At 51.4% G+C, this 15198-nt stretch overlaps 1 protein-coding gene across 1 annotated transcript; it reads left to right on the plus strand.

Annotated features, from left to right (window-relative positions):
* Positions 1–11597: 11597 nt before the first annotated feature.
* On the plus strand, positions 11598–12749 carry LOC119112481 (procathepsin L-like). The gene has a single exon (XM_037236680.1). It carries the CDS (start codon positions 11615–11617, stop codon positions 12584–12586), a length of 972 nt encoding a protein of 323 aa, XP_037092575.1. The 5' UTR covers positions 11598–11614; the 3' UTR covers positions 12587–12749.
* Positions 12750–15198: the final 2449 nt, after the last annotated feature.

Below are 15198 nucleotides of genomic sequence, written 5' to 3' on the forward strand. Positions count from 1 at the left end.
AAAGTTATCTGAAAAGTCTAATATCATCCTTCAATCAACAGTTTCCGTCCTCGGGCAGTCGTTTTAATTAAAGGCCATCGAAACATTTACGTTGCTGCTGGGCCGTAAACTTGGTGCTCACCACTGGCTTAATCTGATTTCATTGGCCGAATCCAAACTGTTCTCTGTTTGCGCATTTATTGCGCCAATTAAAAACGGTCGCACACCATCCTAAGCGCAGACATTTCTCACACTCCTGCATCGTGCAGTATTCCCTATGCACACTGCACACGACGTGACTCAGTATTTCCTTTTAAGGGACATCTCACAGACCAAGAGATCCAACCACCAGCTGCACGTTCTGGTGATAGCACCACACGCAAACCGCGCGAGCGCCGCTGCTACTCATCAGGACGCAGTGCTTGCCAGATAAAAAAACTCATTATTACATTCATTTTTCCCCTAACGGTGTTTCACGCTTTTGTAATGTCTTTCACGCAAGCATTATGCCAATTTTGTGCCGCAAACATTACACATCATATCCGTTGGAAAATCAGGGCAAATAAAAGATTATTTTCATAGTGGTGAGCAGGGTGTCAAATGTGATTTTTTCATATGACATTTGTCCGCCAGGAGCAGCTACTTCAAAACAAAATTCTAAACTGTTCAGGATTTTGAGAAAAGGCCGGCATTACCGATCAAATCAGACGTACCCAGTAGCGCAGGCAAGGTTAGGGGCACAGGGGTCACGTACATCCCCCTTGGTTCAGAGAGGCCCGAAGGACCCTTCGGTCGCCCACGATTAAAAGGCCTATTTGAGGGTGCGAAGGGCCCAAAAGGTCAGACGGAGGTCTAATTCAGGGGTCTCGGCCCGCAGGGCCGGCACTCCAGTGCCAGCCAGAGGGCCCTACACGCTGATCAGGGCCCTCCGGGTCGGTAAGGACCTTTTTTCGGTCAGACGCCACCAGCAACGCACAGTCGGCTCTGTGGCGGCATGGACCTAAGGGCACATTTCCAGAAAGGGACAAAGCCGAAGCCAGCGATTTACATTGCTCGGGGGCTCACAGCATCTAGTAGGGACACTGTGTTATCAAGGGGCCTCGAGTCTGCCAGAGGCAATGTTCAAGGAGGCCCGAAAAGCCTGGGGGCCCACCGGGACCGACGATCAAGGGCCCGATTGGAGGGTCTAAGAGCATAAAGACCTGATCGGAGTCTTATTCAGGGGCCCCGACCTGCGAAGACGCACCCTCAAATAACGGACATAGGACCCTTTGCGCCAATCGGTGATCCCTGAGTCAATATGGGCCTATCTGTTGGTAGGGTATCACCGTACCACATAGTTGGCTTCGTGTTAGTATCTGCCTGAGAACCCACTTCCCAATCAGCTGTAAAGCCGGGGCCAGTGATTTGCACTGGTCGGGACCTTGCATCTGTTAGGGGCCCACAGCGCATAACGCAGGGCCCTGTGCTCGCAAGGGACCCCGAGCCGATCAAGGGAGGTGTTCGATGAGGCTCGAAGATGGGCCCGGGCGGACCACCGGAACTGACGCTCAAAGGCCCAGTTGGAGAGCACAAGAGCCCAAAGGACTGGCTGTAAGTCACACAAAAAATCATAGCCAGGGTCGTGGCCTGAAATATCAGTCAGAAGTCCTCTTGCACAGTTTGATGAACCCCTGAGACAATGCGGGTTTCTAAGTCGGCCAGAGGCCGCGAACACCCAACAGTCTTGCTCATGTTCGTTTGCGCCTTTAAAACCCATTTCCCAAGCAGAAACGAGGCCGGGGTCCGCGCTTTGCAATGTTTGGGGTCCCTGACACAGTGAGGGGCTCCTGTGCCGGTCAGAGGCCACAGCGCCTCACAGGGGTCCTGTGCCGGCAAGTGGCCCCGAGTCGGAGCGGTGTTTGAGGGGGCCCGAAGACGGACCAAATGGTCTCTCGGGACCAAAGGTCAAGGGCTCGATGGGATAGCTGAAGACTTCGAAGAGCTGGCTGTAAGTCACGATAAGATTCCCCGCCCACAGGACCGTGATCTCAAATGCCAGTAAGATGATTTCTTGCACCGATAATCTCGGGGAGCATGGACGGCGGTGGCTTGGGTGGCAGTTTCGGCGAAAACGAACGTCGTTGGCCACTGCGAGTAAGGCCGGGGGGCGGGCGCCGAGCGCACAACAATGACCATCGTATAATAATGTTTAGAAGTGTCTTTCAAAATTTATTCAAACAATTCAAAGATTACACAGGGCGATTTTTACAACTTTGAGGTTGTTCCTGGGCAGATTAACAGTTACAGCAGCACGCAAAATAGAGACTTTACCTTTACTCTTCTAGTTCCACTGCCATATTCCAGCACCACTTCGCGGCTCTACAAAGACCAAAGCGTTATTGTCATCAAACTAAAAACCACACAGATGAAATATGCGCCCGTAATATTTCTAGTAGCATGATTTGGTGTCCAAAAGCGTTAAAAAGTGCTTCTTTCAGATGCGTCACCACTTTCGTCCACCCGCTGACCACAACCTCGTATTAGCTACGGGCCGACCTTGCGCGACTTAAGGAGACTGCAACGCCCGACATCGAGTTTTTGTTACTAAGCTATGTGAGCGCGCATGCTCAAAACTGCGTTACATAACTGTTACCACTGACACATTCTGGTTGAGTGTTGAACATATCCAGACAAACATGGTTTGGTCATGTTGATACAAAGTGTTGACCCATTTTGATCTTCAATCTACCTTCGCGAAATCCTTGCCATCTCTATGCAACCCAGATAAAAGTTCTGACAAATTTTCTGAGTTCTTTCGGTTCTAAAAGAGTCCACTGGACCATTGTAAAGTGGGGTGTGCCGGTGATTTTCTCATGCAGTCGTTGAACGCATGGTTTTCTTAGCTGATTTACTATTAACGTCGGCAGACTTGGTATCGAGGTAGCGTCTAGCTCATATTTCAGTTATAGAACGTAGAAGCGCGTAGCAAATATATACACTTATATATATATATATATATATATATATATATATATATATATGATATCTAGGAATATGTCTTCAGAACCGAAATGGTCATATCCAGCGATTTGGGGGTGGGGGTGGGGGTGGGGGCTCTCTTACTGTCGGGGAGTCCGTTGTCAACCCTGTACCCACCCTTGCAAGGCTCTGGCTGCGCCCCTGGACGTGTCAGATCCAACAATGAGAGAAAGTACAAAAAGGTAGCATACTCTCTTAAAGCCTCGCCGTGCTCTCGTTGCTCTCGTTTCGTGCTTCCGAAATGGACCGGTACGACCGGGGTTGTTTGGGCGTTTCATTGTCGCAAGACACTGTCGGTAGGACCGCGCGCTCTAGCCGAACAACAGTCACAAGCCCAAAGACCTGTGAATGGGCCTTGGTCTGACCTCTGAGTCGCCACACATGAACAAGATGCGACGCGGTCCTCATAGCGCGCACCCACGTTCCCTGCTCCAATTACCCCGGCCAAGACAGGACACATGAGAAGGGGGGGGGGGGGGGGGGGGGGCAGCCGGCTGCGGCGGTGCGCCACGCGCCCAGTCTCCGTGCCCTACGCATGATTCCTCAGTGCATTGACTATGTCTGCCCAAGAAGATTACCACCTTTCCCATCTTGAATTCTCGGAGACCCAAACCACGCTCCTTCATAAGCAAATGAGAAAAAGATCAACATCACATGGGAAAAAAACTGTTCTTCGTGCCTTGCAAGAATCTATAATGCCCTGATTACTATTCATTGTGCAATAATCATTTCAAAAGGGTCATACAAATATCCAGAGAAATGTTTTATTATCTTAACGTCCAGGTTTGCCAACCCATTTTTTAAGCAAGTGGACAAAGTTGTCATAGAAAGTGGCTCTGCATCCACGCGGCGCGAAATTGCCAAAGGCTTAGACTCCGAACGGTGCAACTAGAAATCTGAAATGCGTTTAGCGACTTCAGCGCTGATCACAGCCTTAAATGACGCAATTTCATCAAAATCTGAGGGATGAGAGTGTAGAGCACTTGTCGACTTATCGTGGACTGGGACTAAGATATAACTGCAGACAGCCATGATCTTCAGCTTCATATGCAGCGGTAACGTTTTCGATAGCACGTCTTAGTTTGTTTTCTTTTGGTAAATGACTTGTAAATGAACACCTCTCAAATGACATAACTTACCCCACCCCGGGGTAAAATATGTCACATAGTGGGGAAGCTGTGCTAATGTGTTTTTCATAGAGTACGTTGCATCGTAAGCAAGATGAATGCGTTTGATGTGTAGACCAAATGCTCTCGTCTGTGCTGTTTCAAAGTTCTCGTGATTTCGATACGATAAACTTGTGTCGTTTTTACTGCCACCTCGGTTTCGGCTGCTCATGTAGAAGTCATGCATCTACATAGCCAATGTGCATGTCGACTTGTTGTCTAGGTGCCAATGCGGCTTGGCAATCATGTCAGTCAATGATAGGCAGTAAGTCATTCAATAACATATTGCTGCTACATTGCATCAGCGATATAGCATGCCCCATGGGCAGCTGATACAATATGTGCTACCCGACAACTTGGGAGAAAATTTGCACCACCTTTCCTTGGCTAGCAGATGCCAAATGCTTTTCAAAATGTACGACTCGTGCAATTCTCCACCACTCAGCATAGCATTCAGATTTGTCTAGTTGTGCCGCAGGCCTTTCAACGCACATTAACACCGATCGCTCCAGTTTTCAACAATGTGCAAAAGACAGATTTCTGGCGCTCACACTCAGACGCGTGCACGTACGCGACCAGGGGTACACTGGCAGGTCGAACGAGCTGCTGCGCGTCAGTTAAGGGACTTTAAACTGTCATGCGTCGTATAGATTTGGAATAAATCGCCCTGATACTGCTTGGACATGATGCAACTCATCCCATTCTCCCCTTTCTATGGATAAGGTATGAACGAAATTGCCCTTAAGCAAAGGTACGTGAGGTAAAAAGCTCGTATGGCAGAAGTACCTACGCAAAACCTACGCGAAAGTTCGTAAGCAAATGTTGTACGGTATTAAGTACGTATGGAAAATCTTTGTATTGGCAAAAGCTCGTCAGACACAGATGCCAAAGTAAAGTTCGCATGCATTAAGAACACGCACACTTGTTCGTAACCAACTAAACATTCACTAATGCTCGTAACGGATTAAGTTGGTTCGACGAAAGTAGGGGCGTGTGCAAAGTTCGTGAGTAGCATAGGCGTAGGCAGGCGCGCAACCAGAGTCTTAGCAGAGAGGGGCACAGGCGTGAAAAGGGATCCCTTATAGTAAAAGTCTCCTCCCAAGGAAAATCGCTGGATATGGCCCATTTGCTAATGAGGGAATATTTTTCTTTGAATTGTATTCCTTTTTTCCTTCTTTAACAGGAGCAGAAACCAGAAGGCCACGTTAAATAAATCTTGCCTGAATTTTTAAGTGCGGTACACAAGACATCTTGCGTTGAGCGATTGCATGAAATAACTCGCCGGCGCTCTTCACTTTACAATAATTCATTGGATTCTTTCTAAGCCCCTGGAACTCAAAAGGTTCGCGATAATTTTTGTTTGGGTTCTGCAGAGATTATAGGGATCCCGTGAATATAGAATGAAGACCGAAACGGGTCGACAATTTATATGAACACGGCTGAGTCATGTTCTAGGTAGTCAATGCGCATATTTCACCCGTGCGATTTTTAGATTGAAAATAAGAACGCATTGGCCGTTGCAGCACCGCGAAGTGGTGCAGGCAGGGGCGGCGTATCCGAATCGTAGATGGGAGTGGGGGGCAAATACTTGACAAAGGGGCCCCAAACCAACGGGCCCCCACATTTCAGTGAGGCTATATATTCAGTCGTAGAATCAGCGACTGGCTATCTCTATGAGCTACAATGTCTGCCTCAACTCAGCTGCACCAGGGTGGTTAGATTAAAAGCTCGAGCCGGTTCGGTGTTGGCCCCTGGGAAGGCTGCGGCTGGGGCCATTGACCGCCCAAGGTCAGCAGGGTGGACCAAGCCGAACATTACGACACGTTACACTTCTACCACAAAGCTCTGACGATGAGCTGGAATTTTGCAGTCGGATGGTCGGCCGGCCAAGGTTCACACAGCAAGGTACTGCCTAGCGCAGGCGCTGACCTAGGGAATCAACCCATTTCAGCCGCATTCTGTATATTATATTCATATATAAAAAAATTAACCCGAAAGGTTTGCATTGGTTTTGTCCTCAGACCAACCATATGTGAACAATAGCTTGCCGCCTGTATCCGGAACCGGCAGCTCAATAGTGTAATTCCGGTTTAACGTATAAGTTCGCTCGGGGTCATTTACTCACGCGAGGCAAATCGGAAGGACGTTATGTCGTGCGAAGCTACGAGACAGCTGCCCCATGCCAGGTTGGCTCTCTGGTCCCCAGCCAGAAGACTAATAAGAAAGCAAAAACTTTTTTCCCGAGAACCTAACCTAGCGCCACCGGATCCAAATGAGTCATCTTTCCCCTGGGGCGCTGAGTCGCCAATGCCGTTAGTGGGTAAAACATTTGCCGAGGTCCTCTGAGCTTACTATGGCAGACCTTGAATGCGTTTAGACCTAACATCCCCACGGCTGCATTAACGGCATTGCTATCTCAAAACATCTCATAAGGATCGAGTAGAAAACAAAAAACAAAACATCCGATGTGGTAGCCTGCTAGCGTGAACCAACCGTCAGAGCTTGGAAGGTACGATTAAAACACGTTCACCTACGTCAAGAGCGCCTGTCGGTTCTTGTCAGTTGTCGCATAGCGCTATGGCTACATCAGTTGACGTCATTGCTATCTGGTGTTTACAACTCACATTCAGAAACATTTCACGGACCTCGCCAGGACACTTTGAAACTTAAACTTTCCCAGTCGGACACGGGAAACCCCGAAGAGACCGCGTCACGCCGGGACGTCCGTGACGTCACACTTCTGCCGCCCAAACGCCGAGATTGGCTTATCGGTGTGCCTGAGGACGAACTCACGCAAAATCTTATCAGGCTGTGCCTAAAGGTGCGTGCCTGATGGACATGGAGCATCATCAGGTGCGACAGCCGCTTTTGGCACCTCGTGGCACGGAGGCACGTTTTCACCAGCCTCAGGGCGGAGAAGGAACGCCATGCTGAGGCTGCCGACACAGGTACGGTCATCATGAGGCGACACAGGCGCACCACTTCACTCGGCATCCCTCTGACGACGTTTCCTTTGACTTGAGCACCAGACGCAGATCGGCCAGTCTTTATGTCTGGCGTCATGAGACCGGCACTGCGAAGTACTTTCAGTTGCGCCGAGAACAGCTTTGGGTCGACACCGGGTGCGACAGGCCTCCGCTCCGCAGCCAGCAGCTCCAGAGGAGCCCAGCCTGGTCGAAGCGACCATACAGCTTGACGGTGATCAGGTTCACCGCCTCGTAGCATTGGCGACGGAGGGAGATCCGGCCGTCAAGCTCTGTGTCACCCACAGCATCTGTGTACTGCTCCAGACGTTTCGGAGGCCTGGTCAGTCTCGGGGCTGCTAGAGGGTTGACATGAGCCTTTACTTCCATGACTGTATTGAAGAGGTCTGTGAAGGTTTTCTCCTCTCACATGCATTGCATGATCTTGATCAGTGCCTGCGCACCGAGGAGCACTTCCCCAACAGTCATGGAAGGCCTCTGCAGCTTCGTGGCGAAGAGCTCACATGGTGAGAAAAGCTGGACGCACATGGACAGTGCAGATACGATGTTAAACCGCCGCAGCTAAGCTAGGATCCCTCTCATCTGGTTTCGTGCATTTGGGTGCATTCATCTGTCTTTAAACAGGTCATCGAGTGTCTCAACCTTCGCATCAAAGTTGTAGAAGCACCGGAATGCTTCACAACTCACAGTTCACCACGAAGGGCACGAAGCCGGAAGTTTCTGTGGACAGTGCGCTCTGGCTCCACCGACAACGCCATTTGCGTCATCCTGGCTCCAAATGTGCTTCTTGAACATGTTCTTCCTCTTTGCAGTGCAGTGTTCCGGCATGCCGATACGCTCCCCGCCAGGTTCATTGTTTCGGCCACCAGCGGCACTTCTTTTGCTTCCTCAATAAGCGTTAGGTCTAGAGCATGGCTGGCACAGTGCACGAAGATGGACTTGGGCTGCTTCTGGAAAAGCCTTGCCTGCACTCCAGACACTCTGCCAGACCTCCACAACACCACACAAAGACGCGCGGCCAGCGTCGGGACACTCACACAACCCGATGAAGACTTCATGTGGCTTCATCGAGTCATCTGCATACCTGAAGCACACGGGCAGCTGCTCGGCAGCTGATACGTCGATGGTGCCGTTCGCGTTCAGTGAAAAGACAGGCGCCGCTTTTGGAGTAATTCTCGCGGTTATCACCTCCCCGTTTCGGAATAATTCTCGCGGTTATCACCCCCCCGTTTCGGAATAATTCTCGCGGTTATCACCCCCCCCGTTTCGGAGTAATTCTCGCGGTTATCACTCTCCCCGTTTTGGAGCTAACTCTCGCGGTTATCACCTCCCCGTTTCGGAGTAACTTCTCGCGGTTATCACCTCCCCGTTTCGGAGTAATTCTCGCGGTTATCACCTCCCCGTTTCGGAGTAATTCTCGCGGTTATCACCTCCCCGTTTCGGAGTAATTCTCGCGGTTATCACCTCCCGTTTCGGAGTAATTCTCGCGGTTATCACCTCCCGTTTCGGAGTAATTCTCGCGGTTATCACCTCCCCGTTTCGGAGTAATTCTCGCGGTTATCACCTCCCCGTTTCGGAGCAGTTCTCGCGGTTATTATCTCCCCGCTTTGGAGTAATTCTCACGGTTATTATCTCCCCGCTTTGGAGTAATTATCGCGGTTATCACCTCCCTGCTTCGGAGTAATTCTCGCGGTTATCGTCTCCCCGCTTTGGAGTAATTCTCGCGGTTATCATCTCCGCCATGACGCCCAGAAGTTCATTCTGAATCTCGTGAGTCAAAGAACCTGTCTTGCGATTAAGCCGCGAGCTCATCTCGGGACCAGTGACACTGCGTTCTTGGAGGAGCCTCTTCAAGTTACCATCGTTGTCAGAATGTCCCGGAAAGTCATGCCGACCCGAGCCAGGCCCTGCAGCCCACAGATTACTTCAGGGTAGGCTTTCCGATTCGCAGCCTGCTCTCCTTTGACAGCTGATAAAATGACACTTTACAGACCTAACGTGGCCCATTTCTGAATTCAACCAGACGTGGGCCCATTCCGGGCCTAAAAGATGAGAGGTGCCTGTTCGGCACATGAGGTGCTTATTTTCTCAACCTGAAGTGGACGGCCACTTGAAGAATGAGGGACATTTTGAGTCTACTATGGCCCTCTCCAGACATCAGAGGGCTTTTGCTGAACCTACCATGGCCCGTTCCTAACCGAACACGGATCCTTTCTGAGCCTTCCATTGGCCTTTCCTGATCGGAGATGGGCCATTCCCTGGGCCTAAACTTGCATCGGCGTTTCTTATCTGGGAATGGGCTCTTTTCAGACCTGAGACAAGCCCGTTATAAGCTGAAGGCGGAGAACAGGTAGAAGGGAGGGGGGGGGGGGGCAAAGATGCACATATGTCTCCGCTTTGGTCCAGACGGGCCGTTAGGGCTCCACGGGACCGACGATCAATGGTCCGACTAGCAGGCCCGAAGAGTTGGACAGAGACACCCGGCCCGTGTCCAATCCCGGACAGGTACCCCGGCCCGCAGATGTCCATCAGAGAGCCCCTTGTGTCGATTGGGGGCCCCTGTGGGCGATGAATGCCCTCCAGTCGATCTGCGACCACAACTTTCAAACAGCCTGCTCCGAGGTGGCCTAGAGCTCATTTCCAAAGCCGACACCATCCCGAAGCCTGCGATTGCCAGTCAGAGGATCATTTGCATTGTTCGGGGTCCCTGAGGCAATGAGGGACTGATGCGTTGGTCAGGGGGCCACAGCACGCCTAACAGGGAAACCTATGTCGGCAAGGGCCCCGAGTCGGCCATGGTTCCGTTTTCTGAATAGGAACAGGAACGTAACCCCGAATGTCAGAGAGCCTGTTAAGTTGACCGGGTCCGCTGATAATGAAAGACGATGAGAAAAATGACAATGAAAGGGTTCATAAGGAGACAGTGAAGGAGTTTCGTGTCATGCACAGGCCCAGTAACGAACGTGCCCCCTGACCTCCACCCTATTTCGGTCAGAGGTCCGATAAGCCGAACTACGACTATCTGCCAATTATTAGAACACCTGTGTCGATAAGCAATCCTTTGGCGTCAAGGAGGCCCTGTGCGTTGATCCGAGACCAACTGCACCGGTCTAAGGGCCTTTCGCGTCAGGGAGGGGACCGATGCATGATGCATCTCTCTGTGGCCCTCTTGATCGACTAAGGTGCCCCGGCCGCCGTGTCCCCAGAAAAGTATCCGGCAAGTACCCCGGTTGAAGAGTTAGAACAGCAATTCCCTTCGTTCCCTGATCGGGAAAAGCAGTGCCCCCCTCCCCCCTAGTGTTCTACTTACGGGGCTCCCTGTTCCCGAAAGGCAAGAGGCCTCTTTATGGGTCCTCTTCGGACTCCCGCAAATACGGCTCCTGGCGGGTCGGGACACTTGCCGACACAGGATCCCCTGTTAGGCACTGTAGACCCCTGAACGGCATCATCATGGTTTCAGTGAACCTGACTAATGCAAATCGCGGACCCGACCTTGCTCGTGGCTGGGAAATGGACCCCAGGGCTCAGACCGGCACGTATCCGGCTGTTCGCTGTTGGTGGTCTCTGGCCGAAATTGAGTCCGGCGATGTCTCAGGGGTCCTCAATCGATGCAAGGGACCCTCTGACTGACATTTGAGGTCACGGCCTTACGGGTAGGAGGGCATCCTTGATGTGACCTACGACCAGCCCTTCGTGCCAGTGACCTCCAATCAAGAGGACAAGAGGCCATTCAATCGGGCCCTTGATCTTTGGTGCCGAGGGGCGCTTCGATCCCTTTTCGGACCTCCTCAAACAAAGCCCCAGGCCGGCTCGAGGCCACTAGCCGACACATGACCGCACACACTCGATAGTTCCGACAGACAATCGAGTTAATTCGCTGCTTCGGTTTTTCTTTACTTCAACTCATATTGGACACGGCCTTGACACGTTAATGTATTGGTGGTTGTTACCGAACATCTCAGAAGTGCTGGGCATTTCTGGCAATGATGATTGACCACTTGTGGAGCCTCTGGCTGTCTCTATGGAGTCGTCCATGATTTCTGTGCATCCTTGCACTTCAGAGATGGCAGAGGCTTCCCTTCTTTGTTGTGCGGCCCTGGACCGTTTACGAGGACCGTCTGACTGACCAGCTGACCCCTGCGTTTGAGTCGAGTACAGCTGTCAAGTCACGCATCCCTGTTGGCCACGCTATCGGTCAGAAACAAAGGCATGGGTCACCACCTGCACTTATACCCGGCCTGTGTTTGCTTTGCTGAATCGATTGTCACTGCACTACATAGACTTCGCTCAGTGCGTGGGTATTCAAGCCTTTGAGAACATCTGCCGGACTGCAAGCAGGTCTGCTCTCCCACCATACGAGAAGTTCGGGTGCTCCTCCTCTCCTGAGCTTGATAAGGCTTCCGTATAAAAAGGGAGCGCTCCGTTACTGGGGCACCTGCCTCCTCCTCCGAGACCGCAGCAGCCATGAAGCTCCTCCTGATCGTCGCGCTGGTGGGGGCCGCCTCCGCATTCGTGGAGCGCGCCGAGTGGGAGGCTTTCAAGTCCACCCACAGCAAGACCTACTCCAACATCATCGAGGAGTTTCACCGCATGAAGGTGTATGCCGACAACAAGGCGTTCGTCGACAAGCACATGGCCGAATACGCCGAGGGCAAACACACCTTCACCGTGGCACTCAACAAGTTCGCCGACCTGACCTCCGAGGAGTTCAGTTCCATGTACAAGGGCTACGTGGCGCAGACTAGCCGTCCGCACGCCACTCACCAGCTGACTGGCAAGGCGACGGCCGCCACCGTCGACTGGCGCGACCAGGGCGCCGTCACACCCGTCAAGGACCAGGGCCAGTGCGGCTCGTGCTGGGCCTTCTCCGCCACCGGCTCACTGGAGGGCGCATGGAAGTTGGCCGGTAACCAACTGGCCTCGTTCAGCGAGCAGCAGCTGGTCGACTGCTCGGGTAACTACGGCAACCTGGGCTGCAACGGCGGCCTCATGGACTCGGCCTTCGATTATATCAAGGCCAAGGGCGGCATCGAGTCCGAGTCGTCGTACCCGTACAAAGCCAGGAACGGCCACTGCGAGGCGGACAAGAGCAAGTTCGTCGCGTCGCTCTCGTCGTACGTGGACGTACCCTCGGGCTCCGAGTCAAGCCTGGAGGACGCCGTCAGCAACGTCGGCCCCATCTCGGTGGCCATCGACGCCTCGCATATTTCGTTCCAGCTGTACAGCGGCGGTGTCTACAACGAGAGGCGCTGCTCCAGCTCGCGTCTTGACCATGGTGTGCTCGCCGTCGGCTACGGCAGCGAGGGCGGCGACGACTACTGGCTGGTGAAGAACTCCTGGGGCGGCTCCTGGGGCGAGGAGGGCTACATCAAGATGACACGCAACAAGAGTAACCAGTGCGGTATCGCCACCCAGGCCTCCTACCCCAAGGTCTAGGTTACGAATGGTTTTGTGTCCCCTTATATGACATGTTTCAGAACGGTTTCGTCTTCCGCTTCATTCATGAGATTTTCAGGTCGGTCAATCTATTGTATATCGGCGTTGCAAAAACTGCTGAGTGCATCTGGAGGGATGGCACCGCGCAATACAGATCCATTGAAACTGACAGCGGAGTTTTCGTACGCAGTCCAGACAGAGTCGTCCGGATGCTCGTGGGCGTGTCAGCACGCTTCCTTCTAGCATCGCCAAACGCCCTGGAGACGATTGTGGCGAGGCCGTCCGGGCAACTCTGCAAAACACGCATGCAGCAGATCTATTTTTTTTATTCATTACGATTTGACACGAGCTCGTATCGCGGAGTTGTGCTCGCACGAGGCTTTTCAGTGTAGACACGATGAAAATCGGGCGTGGCATATTTTAACCGGTGGCTATACAACGGCGTCATTACTTTTTTGTAAGAGCGATAAGCACTGTCCTTAACCACTGCCTTCCCTGTCAGGAAAGAGGTAGTACCATTTTGCTGACATAAAGCATAACACATTGAATCAATACCAAAGGAACACATATCAACGCGTATAAATGGCGTTGATAGAGAATCGCAGGGGAGGAGCGCATCTTCTCCAAATGACTTGGGAGCTGAGCGGTAAACAATGTCGGAATCTATATGCAAAATACACCGACAAGGTTTGTTAAGGAACAACTCATCGACAGAGGTGAGACCAGTCTCGGAAAGCTCAGGCTTCATTATTTTTTTATAATAGCTCACCTGTTTAACAAACCTTGCATCTTATGCCTACTACTAATACTAATACTACTAATAAGAAGAAAGTTCGATTACTTGTTTCATTCTCCGGGGGGGGGGGGGGGGGGGAGGGCGTTGACGTGGTTGAATGCACTTCGCCAACAGCGTGCGTTTTCATTCCGGAAGGCGTGAAAATGGGACAAAATTAATTGGACGACCAGGATGGCCACTTCTGTCACCAAAATACACACCCTGATCACCAACTGAAGAAGCAAGCCGAATCGGCCAGATTATCACTAGAAAGCTGAGTCATCGCCATTGGTGCCAGCTAAAATCTGGTATAGTAAACCGACCGAACAGCAGGGCTAAAACCACCGATTACGGGTGGAAAGGTATTGACAAGGGCAAGGGAGAGATCAAGGGCAGGGGCACGGACATAAGCAAAGCAACAATCGCCAAAGTTAATGAAATTCAAGGGCCCTGCAGAGCTCTTTTTCGGTCATAGAGACCGTGACTGGCCAAATACTTCTATTGTCTTATCGTGGACCATTTCATTGAATTTGTTCCTATTTCCATTGCATGTCCGGCAACGAGTATCTCGACCAACGCGAGTGGCTCTCTGACATTCAGATTCGCGTCTTGTTCTTTTTCAGCAAAGCGTGCCTTTGGTCGACTAGGAGCCCCTTGCTTACACAGGGTCTGCTATAAATCACTATGTGCCTTGATATAGGGAGCCACCTTATTTCAAGGGCATCGATCCACGCAGGAGGAGTGCAGTAACATTGGCGGACAGTGGCCTTGTTCCTGCTTCATAAATGGAACCCCAGGGCCCAAGCCGACTCAGAGCCGACTGTTCAACATTGGTGATCTTGGACCTACATAGACGTTTTTGTCATCCCCCCCCCCTCCCTCAGGAGCGACGAGTCCCTTCAGCTGACCTTTGAGAGCGAAGCCTTTGCCCGGGGTCGTCCTCTGGCCAGCCCTTCGGTCCCTTCAATCGGGCCCTTAATATTTTGTGCCGATAGTCCCGAAAGTCACCCAGGGAGGATATGTCCCCTGTGCTTCCTCCCCCCTCCCCCGCCAGATGTCCGTGAAGTTAGCGATCTATTCAACGATTTTTACAGCGCCGGATTCCGATTTACCTGAAAAACGGTTTCAAGGTCAATTGTAGCATGAAAACACCAAAAATGACCCTTATTTTGCAATATCATGTGACCTTCCAGGTCAAAAGCTGGGTCAAGGGACAAGGAACTCGATATCACCCAAAAATTTGCGGCCGATTTTCAACTTGCAAATGCCACAATATTCAACACAGAAAGAACTAGCGTCCGTCCAATAGTCCTGACCTTTCAGGGCCACCCTTCAAGGTCAAACGCGGGCTCAAAGGACGGGGAACTCAATATCACCCAAAACTTACCGGCCGATTTTTAACTGACAGACATCAGAACATTCACCATAGAAAGAACTAGTGTCCGTCAAAAAGTCCTGACCTCTCAAGGTTACCCTTCAGGGTCAAATGCAGGCTCAAAGGACAGGCAACTCCATATCACCCAAGAAGTTTGAGGTAGAGAGGCTGCTTTTTCAGGGGACGGGATTTTGGCGGTAGATATTTTGTTTGCGTTTATCTTTTACTTGGGAAGGGAAGGTTAACTTCTGTAGAACAGCGAAAATGCCTTGTAAAGTTATTGTAGCTGTCTTTTAGGGTGCCTTTTGCGAATGAGGCGCGGTTAGTTGATACTTTCAAATGTTTCTCGAACATGTCATTGAATTGTTTTATGGGGCATTGGCTTGGGCTGTGGCGTAGGCGTTAGGATTACTTTGCTTTTCTTCTCATAAGTTGCGCAGCGCAGCTTCGGTTTTATTCACA

Source organism: Pollicipes pollicipes, unplaced genomic scaffold (assembly GCF_011947565.3).
Source record: "Pollicipes pollicipes isolate AB1234 unplaced genomic scaffold, Ppol_2.1 Scaffold_7261;HRSCAF=8764_pilon_pilon_pilon, whole genome shotgun sequence".
NCBI lineage: Eukaryota > Metazoa > Arthropoda > Thecostraca > Pollicipedomorpha > Pollicipedidae > Pollicipes > Pollicipes pollicipes.

Excerpts from the sequence above, each read along its gene's own strand:
- LOC119112481 (XM_037236680.1), top strand. The coding sequence starts at position 11,615 with ATGAAGCTCCTCCTGATCGTCGCGCTGGTGGGGGCCGCCTCCGCATTC.